This window comes from Hemiscyllium ocellatum, chromosome 7, assembly GCF_020745735.1.
Source record: "Hemiscyllium ocellatum isolate sHemOce1 chromosome 7, sHemOce1.pat.X.cur, whole genome shotgun sequence".
Classification (NCBI taxonomy): Eukaryota; Metazoa; Chordata; class Chondrichthyes; order Orectolobiformes; family Hemiscylliidae; genus Hemiscyllium; species Hemiscyllium ocellatum.
In genome coordinates, this window is record NC_083407.1 from 111,441,255 (window position 1) to 111,463,499 (window position 22,245).

At 40.2% G+C, this 22,245-nt stretch overlaps 1 protein-coding gene across 1 annotated transcript in view; it reads right to left on the reverse strand.

Annotated features, from left to right (window-relative positions):
- Window positions 1–2,011: 2,011 nt before the first annotated feature.
- Window positions 2,012–22,245, reverse strand: part of LOC132817597 (uncharacterized) — a 173,952-nt gene continuing 153,718 nt past the window's right edge. The window contains exons 7-8 of the mRNA XM_060828101.1: window positions 14,155–14,227; window positions 2,012–2,492 (exon numbers count right to left, since the gene is read on the reverse strand). Coding sequence (XP_060684084.1) covers window positions 2,192–2,492; window positions 14,155–14,227 — 374 coding nt within the window. The 3' untranslated portion in view covers window positions 2,012–2,191. The remainder of the gene's footprint in view (window positions 2,493–14,154; window positions 14,228–22,245) is intronic.

Below are 22,245 nucleotides of genomic sequence, written 5' to 3' on the forward strand. Positions count from 1 at the left end.
CCATCTGCAATTAGATAGAATCTAACCATCCGGCCTTGACATTCAATTGCATTTCTATCGCTGAATCCTTCACCATCAACATCCTGGGATGAGCGTTGACTAGACACTTAATTGGACAAGCCAAATGTATACTGTGGCTGCAAGAGCATGTCAGAGGTTGAGAATTCTGTGATATTTCACCTCTTGGCTCCCCAAAGCCAGTCTCCCATCAACAAGACACAAGTCAGGAGTGTGATGGAACATCCTCTACATCATGATAAGTTTGTGAATAAGAAATGTTTGGAGGGAAATGAGCCAAGTGTACGCAAGTAGGACTAATTTAGTTTGGGATTACAGTCACATGGAATGGTTGGATTGAAATGTCTGTTTCCATGCCATTTGACTCTATGACTCCAAGACTCGATGACTCTATGATGAGTGCAGCTCCAAGAACACTGGAAAAGGACAATACTACCCAGGACACAACCATTCATTTTCTTGCTACTCCATCCAATAACCTAAACATTCCTGCAAATCATTCCTATTCTGACTTGGAAATACGTTCCTTCATTGTTGTTTGGCCAAACACCCCAGCTGACACCACTGCAGGAGCACCTTCAGCAATTGGACTGCAGCAGTTAAATTTGCCATCTCATTGTCAAAAGTTCAATTAGGGACAGTCAATGAGTGAAGGGTGGCCAATGTGCCCAGACAAATAGAAGACTGTTTACAGAAGAAACAGGCAGTTAAGAATTCTTTAACACAGCTTTAGTTGGCAGTGCTATTGTATTTGGATCTTTCTCCTGGTACTTAGCCTTAGGGATGTAGACTTTTTCATGGCACTGTAACTATTAAGAAAGGTTTTTGATGAGCAGATCTTTCCTAATGAAATTTACTGTTAAAGAATTTTGTTGAAAGTGATAAATAGTAAGAGTCTCTCCCTGTCTTAATATTAATGTCAGGTGCATTCAGGGAAAAGATTGCAATCCCTTAGTTACAGAACAAATTGGTTCTTGCACTCACTCATCCCCTCCTCTATAAAAATTTTTAACAACAATTTGATGAGTTGGATAAAGACGTAGTCATGTTATGATTCAATGACTGATTATTTTAATGTATTGGAATCGTTTTTAATACATTTTAATTAAAGTTGGAGCTCTGTGATGGAATAATTTTCTTTATTTTTATTGTTATTATACATTGATGTGCCATTTTCTGAATGAATGAGCAATGTACTTTAAATGAATTTCCATATGGACAATAAAATGAAGTGGAATGGTTTGCATTGTTCTTAACGGGTTTTGCATGTAAATATCTATTTGGCTACATGGGTGATTTACTGGTGGCTGTTAATAGTGAAAAAACAAAAGCAACACATCACAGTGATTTGGTGATGAAAAAAAGATCAGTCAGTTGTACTTGATATATATATATATATAAATATAGTGAAATGAAGATTTTTTAAAAATTGTATAGAACAAAGAGCCCAGTGTAGGAAGCAGAATGTATTAATCGACTTTGTAAAACATTCAAATTTACATTTAGCTTGAGGTCTCTTTGTCACATACACATTTGTTATAATTTATTTGTCCATAATCTACTCTGTGTACTGAGAAGGTGGAAAATTAAGGCTTGGAGGAGTCCATAGGTATTGTGGGGGAGGCCAGATCTTGTGTGGAGAATACATGTGTGGAAAATTAGGTGTCACTGAGAAGTACTCTCAAGAATTATTAGCTGTTACATAAATTGTAAGGCACAGTACTGTGGTATATTACTGATACTAATGTTGCTTGTTTTCTAGAAACCCAGGCTTTTAATATGGGGTGGAGTGCTGGGGGCCATCTTCCTCAAAATCCAAAACTGAATGGATAGTAACCCAATTAATCTGTAGCACATTTGAATTGATTTGCTCTCACAACCTCTGTTCTGCAGCTATTATATTCCGTTCATTTTTTTTTCTAAATTAATGATTTGCTCTGACACAGGAAAAAATGCCATAAGTAAGCCATTGCTCATTCTTTTAATGCGTCGACTCTGAAATGTGATTATCACAGTTTCTCAGTTATCTCCCGTTGCGACAATAATGCTCCATTTGTATTGTTGCCTTTCAGTAGCGTGGGAGTCTAGATGGAAGTCCTGTGGGAAATGTTAGGATTGTGAAATGCTAAAATCCTCTAAGGGGGTCGGAGGCATTCAGAGTCATCTCTTGCCTTCACTCGGCAATGTCGTCAGTCAGTTCTGACTTGACGGCTGTAACTGATAGTTGCATCAACTTTGGAGTTATCGCAGGCATGGGAACAGCTCCTGGTGAAGTAGAGCTGTGTGCAGCAACCCACCCAGGGTCAGCAGCAGGCTTGTCTTGGTCTCTGTTATTCTGTCCACAAAGGGGCTGTTGGATTTTCTCTGGGTTCTTCTCCTGATTATCTCTGCACTGCCTGCGTGCCCTTGCTGGTTTTTCTGCCCTTGCAGGACCGCACTGTGCTGCCTGGGAAAGGCGATGGCTTCTGCAACAACTAAACAACGCATTAAATAATTGTTAATATTCATTCTGAAAAAAAGTTAGTTATTTTATATGGTTACATACATATCAAAGCGCAGATCAATAAAAAGTAAGACATGCTGGAAACATGAAACGCAGTAATTACTATGAGTGCGCAGAAGATCCCTGAGTGTAATGAATAGGAACGAGGTTATTGATGGTCTTCTACTTGGTCTCCCTCTGTACTCTATACCCCTTTGTACAACAACCATGCTAGCTGATAGGATTTTAATGCTTGTCAATGCTTCAATCAAATCACCGTATTCACATAGTGATCCAAATAAATGCAACAAGAGAAAACAAGCATGCAATCTTGGGAAAATACCTATGTTCTAAATAGTCAGGAATCTAAAGTGATACACCATAAGGCCATAAGAAACAGGAACAGGAGGAGGTCACTCAGCCCTTTGTGTGTGTGCCACCATTCAATAGGATCATGATTGATCTGACATTCCTCAAGTCCACCTTCCTCTATTTTCCACATAACCTTGATACTCCTACTGAACAAGAATCTATCTCTGCCTTAAATATAAACAAAGACTCTGCCCCCACAGGTCTCTGTGGCAAGGAGTTCCAAAGATTCACAAACCTCTCAGAGGAGAAATTCCTCCTCATCTCAGTTTAAATTGGTGCCCCTTTATTCTGAGACTATGTCATCTGGTCCTACACTCCCCCTGTGAGGGGAAACATTCTCTCAGCATTTACCCTGTGGACTCTTAATTCCGGACCACACAAGTTTCAGTTCAAAGACAGACACTTTATTTCTGAACAGTCAGCGAGAGATCCTGGGTGACACCAAAGGAGTCTCGGAGCCTTCTTGTGGTAGCACCCCTCGACAGATCTCTGATAATTCCATGCAAGCAGTACACCTTATATCTTGTTTGGCTGTGACTAATACAAAGGCCTTAACATCACATGGTGAATTGCTATTACATTGTTAAAACAGGTATTTCTCGATCTTACAATGACTAGTTATAATGACAAATATTGAATTGTTCACATGAGCCTGTTACTGTATCATTCACAATCTTGTGTTAATAAATAAGGATGTAGATAGTAGGATCCAGTATTGTTCTCATTGTTGGTCTTCGCATACCCTTGTTAATAGGTAAGGAATATGTTAATAGGAAAAGGAGGCAGTTAATAAGATCTATAAGCAGGGCGAACAGTCTTATTCAGGGAAACAAAGTATCTTTGCCCGGGGCTGGGAGCAAAATACACATGTATGGCTCCAGACAATTCCTACAGTTTGGAGATAACCAGACACTCACAGTGATTTCCGGTCTCGGCCTCCCAAAGGGCAGGCACATAGTCAAACACTATGGTAAGCCACTAGGATAGAGGTTTTTTAACTGTTGAATTCCCAATGTCCCAAATATTATGATAGGCCATTATAATAGAATTTTTGCTGTTGAATTCCCAAAACTTTATCAACACTGTCAAGTTCATTAAGATCACCTCTCATTCTTTTACACTCTAGTGAGTTGAGTCCCAACCTGTTTTACCCTGTGCTCATAAGGCAATGTCTCCATACCAAGGATCATCCTATTGAACCTCTCTCTGAACTATCTCCAATGAAATGATATCTTACTTTAAGTAAGGGGACCAAAATTGCTCCCGAGACATGGTCTTACCAGTACGATGTACAGTTGCAGTAACTCATCTCTACCCTTCTACTCAACTCTCCCTTGAAATAAGGGACATCATTCCATTAGCATTCCTGATTACTTGCTCCACCTGTGTGCTAGTTTCCTGTGTTTTATGCACAAGTCTACCCAAGCGCCTTTGTGTTGCAGCTTTCTGCAATTTTTCTCTACTTAAATAACAGTCTGTTTTGTTCTCCTTTCCAAAATGAACAACTCGATATTTTCCCACATTATCCATTTGCCAACTTCTTGCCAACTTACCTAACTTATCAATGTCTGTCTGGAAACTATTCGTACCCCACTCGCAACCACTTCTTTTTGTGTCGTCTGCCAATTTGGCTCCAGTATGTTTGCTTCCTTCTTCCAAGTCAATAACACATATTATAAACAGTTGTTGTCCCAGCACTGATCCCTGGGGAACCCCACTTATCATAGGTCACCAACCTTAAAAAAATCCTTTATCTCCGCTCACTGTTTCTGCCCATTACACACACTGCTAGAATCAGGTGAACAGTTTTAAAACCATTTTGCAACCAAACTGTTGTGCAAAGCAAGCCTGCTGTAGTCACTCTAAAATGGTGGAAACAATCTATTGACTGATGTATTTATCTAAAGTAACATTTTCTGAGACTTGGGAAAGCAAAATACCTAACAAATTTCTGTGGATGGATTTAGGGTCTCTGACTGTTGCTCTGCTTATGCTGTACCATGTGTCATTTGCAAATACAGAGGTCAGATATGTAATAGACTTTTTGCACCAGTAACACCCAATTTCTATAATTGCCTATTTCAGATCAATTAAGTTGATCACCACTCCCAGTTTGCTATACCACTGTCCTTTCAAAAGCCAGCCCTGCTTCCTCAGAGCAGTCCTGCGGATCTAAATTTATCATCATGTAGAGGCACACAGAGAACACAAGAAGATGACCGTAACAAAGTGCAGACTGTTATACTTGTTTCAGCGACCAGGAGGCCTCACAACTTCTGAGTCACTAGAAACCTGGCAACCCAACTATTTAAAAATATAAAGATAGTTGTGGTCTGACTGATATATGATTCCTAGCAACAACGTGCCTGATTCTTCTTTACTTAATTTGGAATGGATCCCAAATAGAGGTCCAGTAAGTGACAACCATATGCCTAACCACCACCGCAACATTAACACAGCTTAGTATTGGACAGGCAGCAGTCTGATTGCTCTGAAATATTCCTGATGAATCTATTAACATAGGAGTTACTAACTGTAGAGTTTGGCTTCATTTAGTGGTGGTTGGTGGTTTTTGTAAAGCAGTTGAAATGTGTGAATGATAGATAATGCTGCATAGGTGTCAATCACAGTTGAAATGTGCAATTTTGGCAAGTTAGGGTGATATGAAAAGTATCACGTTGCCATGTATCTACAGAGTCGATTCACCACACAAGCTGAATGGCATGTGGTAAGGGCATTAAGCAAATCCTCAAGACAAACTGTTTGGTTTTGCAATCGAAATGTGTTTCCAGCTTGTATTTTTAGATGAGAGACTCTTGCTGAGAGCTCAAAGTCAGAAAACTACCTAATAAACTATTCATCTGGATTAATTTTGACTTTGGTGACAGAGTAATATGAGAAATATGGGAATATCTCTCCAGATTTTCATTCTATTGGTTTGAATGGAAGTGAAAAGCAGCTGGTTCATTTCATGGGCATTCTTTATGTTCCTATATCCCAAGGTCACAATTACCCTGCCCTAGATCAATTATGAGTGATTTATCCCATTAATGTTCTCCTCTTCCCACAGAGAGTTTGGATAATCATCTGAAATTACAACTCTTCCCTTCCCTTTCCTTTCACATTTATATCTCTCCCACAAAGAGCCAGGCAATTTAGATTTATTTATGCCCAGACTATTCCATCACAGATCAAACATACTGTAAAGCATCCACAGCAGTTATTGCTTTTTTAAACAAATACAGCAACAAGGATATCTATGAGGTTTCTAAAGCTCCTGGGCAGCACGGTGGCTCAGTTGTTAGCACGGCCGCCTCACAGCACCTGGGACCCAGGTTTGATTCCACCCTTGGGTGAGTCTCTGTGTGGAATTTGCACATTCTCCCTGTGTCTGCGCGGGTTTCCTCCGGGCGCTCTAGTCTCCCCGCACAGTCCAAAGATGTGCAGGTTACGTGCATTGGCTGTGGGAAATTGCCTAAAATGTTCAGGGATGTGTAAGCAAGGTGGATTAGTCAGGGGAGATGTAGAGTAATGGGGGGGGGGGGGCAAGTAGGGGCAAATAATATGGGGGGGATCTGAGTGGGATGCTCGTTGAAGGGTCAGTGTGGACTTGTTGATCCAAATGGTTTGTTTCCATGCTGTAGGGATTCTGTGTTCAAAACATTTATGGCTTTACACTTCAACGAAAGCAGTTCAACATGAGCGTGAAACCAAGTCCCTTAGATTAGAAAGTGACATGGAAAGAGTGAAAAGGATTTCAATTCACAAAAAAAATTTACAACACTCCTGGCTTCATACTGATTTAGGTTATGAATATCAATGATGTTTTTATGGTAAGTAAAAAAGAAAATTGCTGGGAATACTCAGCAAATCAGGCATCTTTGGAGAAAGAAAGACAGTTACCCCTTCAGGCTGCTGACTTTTTCTCAGCACTGGGAAGTTAGAAATAAGTTTTCAGTAGATTAAAGGAAGGAGGAGACAGAAGAACAAAAGGGAGGGTCCATGATAAAATGGAAGACAGGAGAGATCAAATGATAAAGGAGTTTGTGGTACAAAACTAAAGGAAGTGGTAACAGGACAAGTACATAAACACGGGATGTATCTAGAGGAGAATAATAAGCAACCATTGTCCAAAAGTGAAAGTCCAGAGAAAAACTAAAACCTACAAAGAAAAGGAAACGAAATGGTATGAAGGTTACTGTTTGAAAGTGTTGAACTCAGTGTTGTGTTGAGAACACTATAGGGTGCTTGATTGAAAAATGTGATCAGTTCAATTTGCCAAATAGCCAGTTTGCGATGCAGGTAAAAACAATGACTGCAGTTGCTGGAAACCAGATTCTGGATTAGAGGTGCTGGAAAAGCACAGCAGTTCAGGCAGCATCCGAGGAGCAGTAAAATCGATGTTTCGGGTAAAAGCCTTTCATCAGGAATACAGCTGTACTTCTGATGAAGGGCTTTTGCCCGAAAGGTCAATTTTACTGCTCCTCGGATGCTCCCTGAACTGCTGTGCTTTTCCAGCACCTCTAATCCAGTTTGTGATGCAGAGTGTTGCCATCAGCAGGGTTTCAATTCCTGTACTGGCTGAGGTCACCATGAAGGCCCTGCCTTGGCAATCTTATCCCTTGCCTCAGGCATTATGACTCTCAGCTTAAGCTCACCACCAGTTTAACGAGGGAGTGGGTGACTTTACATTTTCCCCTTATACTAAATCGAAGGAAGCACACAGTTTCAGTGGGAGGGAATGGTTGGGGAAGCTGACAGCAATGACAAAGGATGTAAAAGGGCAGGTAATGATCTCCATCAGTTGAATGGAGAGTTCATGTGGACCGATGAGGGAATGCTAGGGATGACTGAGGAACGCTCCCAGGTTTTGAGGAGGAAATGGTTCCTTCAGAATGCTGAGTGCAGAGGGAAAAGGAAGATGTCTTTGGTGATGTCCATATATGGAAAGTCACAGAAATGGCAGGGAATGAGTTTTAATAGAGTTTAATACAGTGAGATGGATGGTAAGAACAATGGGGCCCCTATTGTAAGGGGATGAAGCTGAAGCTCTTGTGAAAGACACAAGGCATAGAATCTTACAGCACAGAAACAGGCCCTTCAGACCACCATGACTGCGCAAACACGTACCAAACTATACTAATTCCATTTACCTGTATAGCCAACTATGCCCTGACACTTTAAGTGCTTGTCCAGATGCTTCTTAAATGTTGTAAGAGTAACTGCCTCCACCACCCTCTCAGGCAGCACATTACATATTTCTACAACCCTCTAGCTGAAATGTCTTTGTCCTCAGATTTCCTCTAAACCATTTACTCCACACCTTAAATGTATGCTAATTGATGTTAGACATATCTGCCATGAGGAAAAGTTTTTCACAACCTACTCTGTCCATAGCTCTCTCTCAGATCACCCCTCAGCCTCCTCTGCTCCAAGGAAAACAAACCCAGTCTATCCAGTCTCTCCTCATAAGTGAGACTGAAGACAGCAGAACGAGAAGGGATGTTTGAGTAGCATTAGGTGAAAAACATGTGACTTAAAGAATCAGCTTTATTTCCTGGTATCATCACATCCATGATGTATTTCTAATTGATTATTGATGATGTACATGATATCTTGCAGGTGTACTTTCCTCATTTTGCAAGATATCTCATTTTAAATTCTCCCCCTCATCTGAACTTTTCTTCATTATTCTAACTTTCATATTTTGCCTGAACAGTCTCTTCTCACTGCCCTCTCTTTCTCTCTCTCTCTCTCTCATCCATACTTGTTTTAGTACTTCACCCTATTCCCTGCCTACAATCAATGTTGTTCTTTCTCTCTTCCTATCTCACCATCTGATCTCTCCTTGTGCTGCCTATCCTACTCTCCCTGTGCTACTCACAACTTCTAAGCTATTTCTTTTATTGCCAGTTCCTCTCTAACTTATTTGTTCTGCTTTCTGTATATGTGTTCTTCTTTATCTCTTTACCTCTGTTTGTAATGTTTATACTGTCTTTGTTCTCTCATATCCCCTTTTCACTTCACTGACTGTTCCACCTCCGTGTGATGGTGAACTGTAAAAGCTCTCTCTTTCTAAGTCTATGATAATGGAATAAAGTATTCTGCCCACATATCACTGTGAATTAATTCACATGCTCAAATGCATCACATGCTAACATCTCATCAACAGTAAAATTACACACATCTCTTCTGATATTTACTGGCTTTTATCGAGTCATAGAGTCATAGAGTTGTACAGCACAGAAACAGACCCTTTGGTCCAACTCGTCCATGCTGACCAAAAATCCCAACCCAATCTAGTCCCACCTGGCAGTACCCAGCTCATATCCCTCCAAACCCTTTCTACTCATATACCCATCCAGATGCCTTTTAAATGTTGCAATTGTACCAGCCTCCACCACTTTCCTCTGGCAGCTCATTCCATACACACCACCCTCTGCGTGAACAAGTTGCCTCTTAGGTCTCTTTTAAATCTTTCCCCTTTGTCTATTTATCTTGTCCGTGTCCCTCACGATTTTATAAACCTCTATAAAGTCACCCCTCAGCCTCTGACGCTCCAGGGAAAACAGCCCCAGCCTATTCAACCTCTCACTATAGCTCATATCCTCCAACCCTGGCAACATCCTTGTAAATCTTTTCTGAACCCTTTCAAGTTTTACAACATCCTTCCACACCATTCCACACACGCACCACCCTCTACATGAAAACGCTGCCCCTTAGGTCTCTTTCCCCTCTCACCCTAAACCTATGACTCCCCCACCCCAGGGAAAGGACCTTGTCAACTTACTCTATCTATGCCCCTTATGACTTTATAAACTTCTATGAGGTCACCCCTCAGCCTCCTGTTAACAATCTAGTGACAAAAATGTCATTCAATGCACAAATTAAGAAAAAAATGTAACCACTTATATTTCACCAATAAAGGAAAAAGATGGTTTTATCATAAACCACTGTACAACCAAGCCCAAAGGAGACTGTACCTCGTACAATGTACATGTTGCAGTGGGCCACAACATAGTACCTTTCATTCCCTAAGATGTTGAACCAATTGTGACTTAGGTGGGTGAAATGTTTGTTTCTTAGAAAGGCTGAACCACCAATACAAAGTCAACCCTTAATCCCAGACAAAGTAACAATGGTGGCATTAGAAGGAAGGGAGGGATCCTTGCTTTTCTTTCTTGAATATTTATGATTTAACATGGAAGAACACTTCCCTCAGAACTGATTTTGGTGGGGGCTTGGGGGTTGTAGGGTATGGTGGGGAGTGGTTGTGGAAATTCATTGTAAGTTACTGCAACATTGCAAAATGGACAGTATTGTAACAGCAAGCTGCTCCTTTTTCCCTTTACCCTGAATGGGAAAATTGCTGTCTCTGTCAGGGACTTCCATCAATTGATCGACATTTGAAACAGAAAAATATTTACTCCGGTGAAGTTTAGGAGCCCCTCTGAGTGGAGTCTTTAAACCTATTTTTCAAACAGAGTAGAGAAAGATTTATTGGAACATCTAGCTCAAGGTGTTTTTGAGGCTGAAACAATAAATAGAAATATAAAAAACATCTCTGATTCAATATGACCTCTAGAAATAATGCTATGGAATAGAGAAGTTAGGAAAGTAAAGAGTTAAAGTGAGTTGTTAAGGTACACCAGACCAAAGAATGTTTGTAGTCAACGTAACGTATATGAAGCTCTCCATTACATGGAATAATTCAATATCATGGTACTTCATTCTTTAACAAGCCTTTCAGTTAAAGAAAAAAATGCCTTTGAAAGCTACCAACACAAAATGGTGATGTCTGCTTAAAGTTCTTGCCTCTGGCACAGCAGTACTATAATATCTTTATATAACTACAAATTATAACTAATTAACATGCTTTGAAATAAGTTCTCCAATTTACCACTGCAGGTACAATCTCCACAATGAATAACAATTACATTTATGATTTTTAGGTACTTGGGAAAAACTATTTGCTAATTAATCCAATTTACATTTGCACATCAGGGTCAATTTGCATAATTTAATACACTGGCCACATAACCACAGTGAATATAATTTTTAAAACTCAAGCCACTCATCCCAATTATTAGTGAAATTATGCAAGAACTTTTCACAGGCAGTATTATTGCTGCATAGAACAAAGGAACCATACAAACATCTGACCTCTCGGTTGCAAATAACATAAATGGATTCCTCCATTTATTAACTGGATAGCATGCAGTTTATGACTGTACTATTTTTCTGTTTTCATAATATATTCATACATGCAGAAGGTTGATATGATACGTGTAGTGAGTAGGTGCAGAGAGCTAACATGCATTCTGCTTTTATGTCCTATTTGCTTCTCATTTTCAGCCCATACTGGGGGCAAACAATAATGCAAACATCAGTATCAAATGTATAAGTTTATCCCTGTTGGTACTTGGCTTTTTGATCAGCAAGTCCTTTGCTGTGTCTCTTTGTGATGAAACTGGGTCCCACATGGCCTCAGGTAAAGATTCAGAGGTACCTGGGCGACATTTGGCCCTTCGACATGTCGTGTAGGCCCATTAGCATGTGGATGTGATCTGGCACTCCTGAACCAAGCAGACAGCTAAGGATGAATAGCCCCACTGCCTTGTGGACATCTCAGGAAAGTTGCAAATTAAGGAAGTAAATCAGGACAAAAAAAATCAGGAGTGGAGCTGGAAGTGTCCTCCAGCAACTCTTGCAAAACAGCACCAAATATCATGCTTTGCACTCTTTGGACACAAATGTGCAGGTTGTAAGGGGGATCGTGACCTTTTGGAAGCTTTATGTCTCCAGAGGGCATTGCAGTTTTCCTGCAGATCTTTAACACAATGTAGGATATAGCAGTTGCAAGAAATATGCCTAACTTGAATGGTGTAGGAAACATATGCTCTGATGCTTTAAACTGACCCTTAATGTTGCAAGTCTTTCACTGGAAGGTGTTGGCACACCATTTCAATGGATAATTGCAGCTTAGATTGCCTGGTCAACAATCAGCAGAATCCATAACACCAGGAAAACAACAAAACAAATGGAAAGAAAAAAGATGCCAATTCTTTGACAGGCAAGTTAGAACATCAGGACCATATGTACAGGACTGGCAGGTGACTTACAACTGGTCAGTAATATGCATAAAATCTGTGTATTGGCCATGAAACTTGATAGGTTGAACGTAATTTAGTCTCAATCCAAGAGACCAGGCTTGCTGGGAGAAAATTACTGAAAGAGAAACATTGCAAGTTCAGTTGGAATGGGAAGAGGACCTGCATAAGTGAAGCTTTGCTGTAAAAAACTCGCTAGTGTCAATGAAGGAATCCCCCATGAACAGGTCAGAATATGTTCTCTCCTGTTGCCTCTCAACTCAAACTGAGACAGTTAACCTCAAGAATATCTTTGCTCAAAAACTGGGCTTCTATGAAGAGCTGAACTCTGTGAACAACAGAATCCCTAGGACAGAAAGAAAAACAAAAATTGCTGGAAAATGTTTGGCAGGTCTGGAAGCATCTGCAAAGAGAAATCAGATTTAATGTTTCAGGTCCAGTGATTTTTCTTCAGAATGGTAGACTGGTGCCCTTGGACAGAACATCTTTAAGTACAGGGCAATTTCAAATTTAAGAGTAGGAACCAACAATGGGGCAAGAACCTCCTGTAACAAACATCATGAGCTGGGAGAAATAAATATGACTGGACCAGAGACTAAATGGGCTTTTCTGTAATTAACACCTTCCTTATAGAACAAACCAAGCCCGAAGAATTTACAGAGTAAGGCAAAATTAAAACTGAGATGCAAAGGACTTTCATCTTTCATAGAATAGCAAATGTCTGGAATACTCTACCACAGAGAATTGTGGTGGCTACATCACTGAACAATATTTAAAGAGGAGATAAATGGATTTTTGAAATATTGGGGAGTTAATGGCTATGATAAGCTGGCAGGAAAGGGTAGTTAAGACTTGGTCTGGATCAGGTTGAATGGCGGAGCGAGCTGAGGTACCAAATGGTCCACTCCTATTTCTATGCCTATTGGTTTTTACAAAATGTCCTGGTGACATCTAAGAACAGGGCACTGACACCAGCTACATCAGATCATTAGCAAACTTGACTCTCTGAACATCATTGTGAACACAGGCACTCACCACAGTTTACTCCCTGATGTGTTTTCATGTGCGAAGTCCCCATTTGACAGGTTTTTCAGACACAGCAGAAATCAACACCCAGATAAAACTAATGTTCCACGGTTCAGTTGCATAGAGTTATCTATGATTCCCACACAGTGTAGAAGCAAAATAAAATCAGTTTGAAACTCTATATACAATACTGCACACTTAGCGTATGGAAAACAAGAAGAGGAAAATGTTGACCGATTTGAGGCTAATATCAGTGATGGATCCTGTTACTGACACCAAGCTATCTGTTTTTGCTCATTCCAAGAGAGATTCAGGTGACATAACTAAGAACTCATTGAAATAAAGTCCAACAGATTGCTAGGGAGTACACCAATGACTAATAGTTGCAACTCTTCCAGATGTATTTTGACACAGAAAACGAATAGCAATATGTATGGAGAGATTAAAAAGGAACAGGCCCATCAGCAAAGAAAATGGTTCCGTTGGATACAATGGAAGGAGTAGTCATTATTGTCTGTATTAAACATTTAAGCACCACCTTGAATTGCACTCTGGGAGATCAATGTCACTGAAGACACAAGACATACCAGAGAAAGCCTATCGAGATATACAACTGTCTTATAAAGTGATTGACTATCTTGCCACAGGCAAAGTTCTAGGCGCTATTACTATACTGCCTGAACACATCAAATTGGGAAACTGGAATCCTGTAGCATTAACATAAATCTCTGTCTCTGCTGGAGAGAGGGGTAATGGGTGGCAGGGCTGCAGATTATGCATGATATACAGATTACAACACTATGCAAGAACAAGGGTAACTACGGCATTTGTAACAGCTCAAGGTATCTACCTGCTATGCACCTTGGTGAAATTGTTTGCCTGTGCAGCCCTTGTCAAACTGAAAATTTTGGCTGTTTCCTCACATGTTAAACATAAACCTTACTTCTGATAAGTTTTAGCCTGAGCTCCAGTCCCCATGATAACCGTGTTTTTTTTTCTTTGGGAAAATATTATAGGAAGTTACATCTCCAGCTTCAAACTACTCAATATTACCTTGAATTAAGATAACATCTCAATGAGGCAACATCTACAGGAGGGAAGAAAACTGAAAAAAAAAGTATGAGGAAACAAAGGTAAAAATATTACCTTTTCACAGGAAATGACAGCGTCTCAAATACTTCAGACATCACTGCAGGTGATGTCTCCATCAATGAGCTATCTATTAGCATGAGATATAGAAAAGAAAAACAGTTAACAAAAGTGTTCACTTGCATTTCTCTAAAGGGTTACTCACTGAGGGAAATTAGTTTGTAGTAATAATCCATTGTAAGAACCGGTTCATGGGGAAAAATCAGACATGGCATTGTTACTGTGAGCTCACTGGATTTGTTAGTATCAGCCAGTATAAATAACATTATAAAAGTAATGATGTGGAGGTGCTGGTGTGTTGGACTGGGTGCATAAAGTTAAAACTCACACAACACCAAGTTATAGTCCAACAGATTTATTTGGAAGCACTAGATTTTGGAGCACTGCTCCTTCATCAGCTGGTTAGCAGCGGTGCTCTGAAAGCTAGTGCTTCCAAATAAACCTGTTGGACTATAACCTGGTGCTGTGTGAGTTTTAACTTTATAAAAATAAAGTAGCCATAGTCCTACTGACTCTAGGGCTGCTTCCAATGTCTCTGAAAATACATAGAGGCAACCACCTTCTAATGGCTGAGCAGCTAAATAGTCCACTCCTGTTCCTAAATTTAGCGCACCAGATCAGGTAGCAACCTTATCGTTCTCACATATCAGGGTCTGGTTAGTATGTGGTTATGTTACTGGACTAGCATTCTAGAGGGCCAGATTAATAAGTCAGAAGCAATGAGCTCAAATCATGGCAGTTTGAAAATCTGAACTCCAGTTTTAAAAAGATTCTGAATTGAAAACTAGCATTGTTGAATATCTTGTTCTTGTAAATGCAAACAAAGCTGAAGGGCAGTCAGAGGAATTGGACATAGAATTTCAAAGAAGGCGTCTTCATGTTGTTACTATATTGACTTATTGAGATACCTCCTGCATGTAATATTGTGCTACTTTATCCATTACATCACTATTTCTTGAAGCATATATACAAAACATTTTACTTATGTTGTGCAACACATTATCTTCACAAATTAACTATTATACTCCCAAAACATTTGTCAACAAAAGCGATAACAAAATTGTTGGATTGTTATAAAACCCAAAACAGTTCACTAATATTCTTTAGGGAAGGTAGCCTACCATCCTTATCTGCTTTAGTCTACATGTGACTCCAATCTCACACATGTTTGGTTGAAACCTAACTGCCCTTTGGGATGCCAGAATGATTTGGTTAAAGGTGAATGTCAGCTACCACCTTCCCAGGGTGGTTGAGGATCTAACAAAGTAACATTCACTGAGAAGTGTCAGGAATACATATCAATGTTTAAAGACTACGAGAAGCTGGAATATGAAACTGTCTGGACATCCTGATGGAGATGAATGCATGCAAGCTTAAGACCTTTTTTATGTTTTTACAGGGCATGTCTTCATTTTTACATGAAAAATAGTGTTTTATTCACCAAAGGTTGAGGCATGTTGGTTCTACACAAAATCACAGAATCATTATTGTGTAGAAGGAGGTCATTTGGCCCATTGTCTGAATCTCTCTCTCTCTTACATTTAGGGTCCACCAGGAACTAGAATATGAAACTGTTTGGACATTCTGGAGTTCATTTTGTGAGACTTACTGGACAATATTAAAAAATTAAGTAACTTTGGTAAGGAGGCAAGCAAAACTTTTAAGAGAGCTAAGATATGAGCTTTATGGCTTTAATTGCAAGGTAAACTTGGTTTGGAACAGAATTTGCCTATGTGTTGAAGGTTGCTTGGTAATACTGTTCTGGAGTTGGTTCCTATGTTTTCAGCACCTGAAGATGGAGTTAAAAAAAGACTTCCAAAGTAATCAGTAAGCAATTCTCTTCCTGCTGAAAACCTTACATCAGGACAAGCTGCACAAATCTCTCTCAGTGAATTATTTCGAGGAACCTGAGAAAGTTCTAAAATATTAGTATCTCTGACTACACCATGAACTGTGAAAGCCAAGTTGTTACTTATTTTAAAAGGCTCAAGTCTAACTGACTGGCATCTGAACTGACATCTCCACTGAAGATTTTACATCATTCTATAACAGACATCATTTCCATCCTGTCAACAGGAAGTTTGGGGAACTGCAAGAAATCATCCCATTTTACCCTTTGAGTTCAAACATGTGATCCATAGGGATGGTTTTGTTCCCTTTTGCAATAAAAAAAAATCATCTTTGCATGTTATTTTTTCTTGTTTGCCACATGAATGTATTTGTTTGGGGTCAAAAGAATGTGGTATAATATTGGAACATAGGGAATAGAGCTTAGTTGTTAACTAGCTTTTCCACTTGCTTGAAGAACAAGATTCGTCTATAAAAAGCACGTTATTTTTGAATTCACTAAAGAAACCTTCTGAAGGTCTCGTTTGTTCTGGATAAAATAATCAACTTAGCGATTTTTATGAATGAATCAGAACAGTTACACCAATGGTATGGCTTATGGATTAGTGCAGCTTGATTACTACAAGCATATTGTTCCTGCTAGAGTCATAACACAATGTAATACATACCTATTGCAACGTGTAAGCTCCATGTGCTTTGTAGTTTGCAACATGTAATATAAATATCAAGAAGACAGAGTTCCACTGAGTCAAATTTCTTGAAGTTTATGAACAACACTATTTATTTAATTACAAAATCACAGACTTTGACAGATAGTCTTGGAGTTGTGCTTACTGATGCTACAGTACATAATACATGCCTAACTGACTAAGTATACTGTTTAAATTACACAAAGGTAGAAACTGAAGGTGGGAGGGTACCTTTGTACCAAAACATCATGTATTGTGATGTCTGTCTTAAAGATACAGGGCTGCTTGCCTGATCTTGAATCTATGCATTAATACAAGATTTCCCTCCTCTGCCTTTAGAGACTAGGAACCCTTTTTCTGGAAAACAAGGATGCCCAGATTTATAAATATATAGTCTCTTATACATTCAGGTAATGCGGTGGTGGACATATAACACAACCAGATACAATTGTCATAATTTTGCAGTATGCTACATGCTAAATATTAGTGCAGATGGATGTGTATCATTAGATGTGTGGTAGTTACCTGCCATGATATTTTCAATGCCTGAGTCATCATCCTGTATGACAGGTCTCCAATCATACGCAGCTTGGTTCTTTACAGGGTTTGACCATTGCTCATTAGAAGATCATATGGCCTAGGTTGAACATAACAGTGTAACATCTTTCCGTGATTCAATGTGTTGTGCAAAATTCTCAAAGTTTTGTTCTAGTTCAAGTGGGTCAAAACTAGGGGCCATACTTTTAAAGTGAGAAGAGAAAGATTTACAAGGACCTGAGGGGCAATCTTTTCACATGAAGGGTGGCTTGCGTACCAGAGAAAGTGATACATGCAGGTACAGGTACAAAATTTAAAAGACATTTGGACAGTTCCATGAATAGGAAAGGTTTAGGGGGAATAGGGGCCAAATCCAGGCAAGTGGACTAGTTTAATTTGGGAAACTTGGTTGACATAGATGAGTTGAGCTGTGCTATGTGACCCTATGACTCTATGATCCTGCTCTTGTATTATTTTCTCCCTTCTATCTACCAATACATTTTGCATATGTAGTTGAGCGATGAGATTGTGAAAAGGAAGAAATGTGAGGATCTGTTTCTGAAACCCAGAAGTGCTGGTAGGGATGAGCTGTTGACTTGAGCAGGACCACATAAATGTAGCATCGCCATACTGAGAACCTGGCAAGTTGCTTTAAATTTATTGTTCATGGATACTATGGTATGAACAGTGCATTTTGCGAGACCATTCAAATGAGGGCAGAGAGGAGAGGATGTAATCTGTTGGACATTCCATTTTCTATGTTAGGTGCTGTGTAGCATACTACAAAATGTTGTTGGGCACAATTTGTTGAGGTACACTGAACATACTGAATATGGTAGTCAAACTTCAACCAGAAGGGCTGAGTGGATGGTCCATCGCAGCCTCCTCCAATAGTCCCCAGCATCAGAGATACTTGTTCTCAGCCAATTTGACTCACTCCATGTGATATCAAGAAATGGTTGGAAGCACTAGACAGTATAACAGCTATGAGCCCTGATAACATTCCAGCAATAGTAGTAAAGCCCTGTGCTCTAGAACTTGTTGTTCCTCCACCCAAACTCATTGGTGTTACAACACCAGCAAATACCTGAAAATGTGAAAAATTGCGCAGGTTTGGCCTATGCATAAATAGCAGGGCAAATCCAACCCAGCCAATTACTATGTCATGAATATTGGGGCAAACACTCTGCCAGTTGGAGTCATACCTGGTATATAGATGTTCGTGGTTGCTGGAGGTCAGTCATCTCGGCTCCAGGACATTTCTGCTGAAATTCCTCAGGGTGGTGCCCTTAGTCTAACCATCTTCAGTTGGGTTATCAATAGCCTGCCCTCCATCATAAGGTCAGTAGTGGAATGCTCACTGATGCTCACACAATGTTCAGCACCATTCACAACTCACCAGATACTGATGCAATCCACGGTCAAATGCAACAAGATCAGGAGAATATCCAAGCTTGGGCTGAAAGTGGTAAGTAACAGTTGTTTCACCAATAAAAAGCAATCTAACCACTGTCCCTTGACATTCAATTGTGTTACCATCACTGAATTCCCCCATTATCAACATCCTGAGGGTTTGATTGGCCAGAAACTCAACTGGACTTGTGGCATAAACACCATGGCTATAAAAGCAGGTCAGAAGCAAGGAATAAAGCGGTGAGTAACACAACTCCCAACTCCCCAAAACCTGTTCATTATCTACAAGCCACAAGTCAGGAGAGTGATGGAATACTTCCCACTTGCCTGGATGGTGTGACTCCAACAGCAATCAAAAAGCTTGACATCATCTAGTATAAAGCAGTCCACTTGATTGACACTACATCCACAAGTATCGCTCCCTTCACCTCCGATGATCAGTAGCAGCAGTGTGTACTATCTACAAGATGTACTGCAGAAATTCACCAAAGATCTTCAGACAGCACTTTCCAATCCCACAGCCACATCCATGTAGAAGGTCAAGGACGGGAGATATATGGGACGACCACCACCTGCAAGTTCCTCTCCAAGGTTCTCATCATTCTGTTCTTTCACGATTGCTGGATTAAAATCCTGGAATTCCCTCCCTGAGGGTATTGTGGATCAACCTACAGCAGTTAGAATGCAGCTCACACCAGCTTCTCAATGTTAACCAGGGATGGGCAATAAATGCTGGCCAGCCAGTGATGCCCATGTCCCACACATGAATAAATTTTTTTAACATCTCACCAGTGGTATCTCACAAAGGGGAATTTGCTGGAGTGGTCAGTCACCTGAAAACATAATTGTGTCCTCAAACATGGAAATGATCAGTGACAAACTTGCACTATGCCTCAGGAGAAATCTGATGTGGAAGGCAAAAATCCTCCGATTATCGGGGTAGATGGAATGAATATATTTCACGTGGCTTGATTAGTTCATTAAAAAGTCCTTATTAATATCAGGCCAACATACAGATTCACATCTGATCTCTTGGTTTCATTGTGTGCCCATGTGGCCTGTACATAAATGGTCATGCATGTTTTGAAGTAGAGTTCTGGAATAATGACTTGTTTGCTTCTGAAGATTATATTCTTAGAGAGTCCAGGTTTGTCGTTGAATAACCAAACTGACCGTATCTGGCTGAGAACTCTTTGGATGCGTTCACGCACTTGTTGATGATAATCTTCTTGAGCTCTTGCAGCTAGACATCATTTGAAGTAACTTTCTGAAACTACACCACTTGGCTGTGACCAAAATGCACGAGATTGATGTTACAGTCTGTAATCATTATGATTTAGAGGTGCCGGTTTTGGACTGGGGTGTACAAAGTTAAAAATCACACAACGCCAAGTCCTGGGCCTCCTCCACTGCCAAATCCTAGCCACCCGATGACTGGAGAAAGAACACCTCATCGTCCGCCTTTGGACCCTCCAACCACATAGAATCAATGTCGATTTCACCAGTTTCCTCATTTGCCTTCCCCCCACCTTATCCCAGACTCAACTCGGCACCGCCCTCTTGAACTGTCCTACCTGTCCATCATCCTTCCCATCCATCCGCTCCACCCTCCCTCCGACCTATCACCATCAGCCCCACCTTCATCTACCTATTGCATTCCCAACTACCTTACCCCCAGCCCCACACCCCTCCTATTTATTTCCCAACCCCCCCCTTGGGCCTGCACCCCTACATTCCTGATGAAGAGCATATGCTTGGATGCAGCCTGACCAACAGTGTTTTCCAGTGCTACACGTTTTGACATTATCTCCAGCATCTGCAGTCCTTACATTCTCCTGATTGGTTCCATTACATAGACAGAATAACTAAAGGTGGGGCTAGTACCTTTATAATGCAAAAACTACATGTATAATGCAAAAACTACATGTATACTACATTGAAAGTATAGGCCTGTTTGGTTTGGAATCCATGGCATAATGCGACATTGTCAGATGACTTGTTTCATTTTTGCAATTCATTCATGCAAAATATTCAGACAAACATAAACATCATTCAGTGCATCTCATGCATACTGCTAGTTAGGTGCACATCAAGCTGTAAAAAGTAAAGTCAGCATAGTCCTGCTCTCTCATTGGAGAGATATAACTGGTGGTGGTTTAACCTGAGAGTCACTGTGTGTCAGGCAAGGCCTGTGGTTAAGAAGTCATGGTAACCTCAGCCAGTCTGGGAATTGAACACACTTTCTGGCATCACTCTGCATCACAAACCAGCCAATGACCCTCCATCATCTGGGGGTAACATATAACTGAACATTTAGATCTTCCAAAGGTTTCTGCTTTAACAGATGACAGTTATCACTGATTCAGATGCAAGAAAGATAACCTAAGCCAAGATTATTCCCTATTTCTGGCAGCTACATGTGGACATATCGCATGTGTAATTTGGTTCATCAGAGAATATATATTTGAGCCTTGTCTGACAGCTAAGCTCATTGAAAGTATCGATAAGTTGATCATGTAAACTGAAAAGTGGCAAATCGAATTCCTGTTCTCTGCAAAACAACAACTGAAAAGGCAGTGACAGGTATGCTATAGTTAGATCACAAAATGATTTAGTGCACAAGTTAGACATTTGCTCCCTGCAGTCTGCACCACCATTCAATAACATTCTGGCTGACCTGATTGTGGGCACTATCCACATTTCCACATAATAACCTCCAATAACCTTTGAACCCCTTTGCTAGTCAAGGTTCTATCTACCTCTGCCACAAAACCATTGACTGACCCCAGTCTCTGCAGAAGAGTTCCAAAAACTTACAAAATTCCAATGAGATAAAAAAAACCTCTACATCGAGATCTTAAATGGGAGATAGCTCATTTTAAAATGGTTTCCTCTAGTTTTAATCTCTCTCATAAGGGGAAACATCATTTCAACAGTCTGTTACATTCCCTCAGGAACTGAGACATCTCAATAAGATTCCCTCTCCAATTGATACAGGAACAGCCAGTCTAACCTTTTCCCATAAGATAGCTCCTCCACCCCCCGGCCAGTCACAAGTGTCAGTTGAGTGAACCTCCTCTGAACTACTTGTAATACATTTACATCCATTCCTAAATAAGGAGACCAAAACTGTGCACAGCCCCAGATGTGATTTCACCAATGTTCCATACAATTGTAGTAACACATCACTAATTTTACATTCCATTCTGCTTACAATAAATAATAACCATTCATTTGCCTTCTTAATCAATTGCTTCCCTGCCAGTTAACTCTGTGACTCATGTACTAGGATACCCAGAGCTTTCATAATTCTTTTTTTATTTCAAAAATATACTTTAGTCATCAAATAATTTGATGGTCTGTACAATTGGTCATGCCATACATACGTAAACATTTAATATGGAGATCAGAATTTATCATTTGTATACACAGGTCTGTGCGCTTATCAAACATATGTCCATATATTTAGCTGAGGCGTTAGCAAAGCCCAAATGACTGAGTGGGCCCCCTGTTCTTCTTAGGCAGGCAGATGTTACACGGTGGTCTTTCCCCACCGCGCCTTGGCGGCAGCTGTCCCAAGCTTCAGCGCGTCCCTCAACAC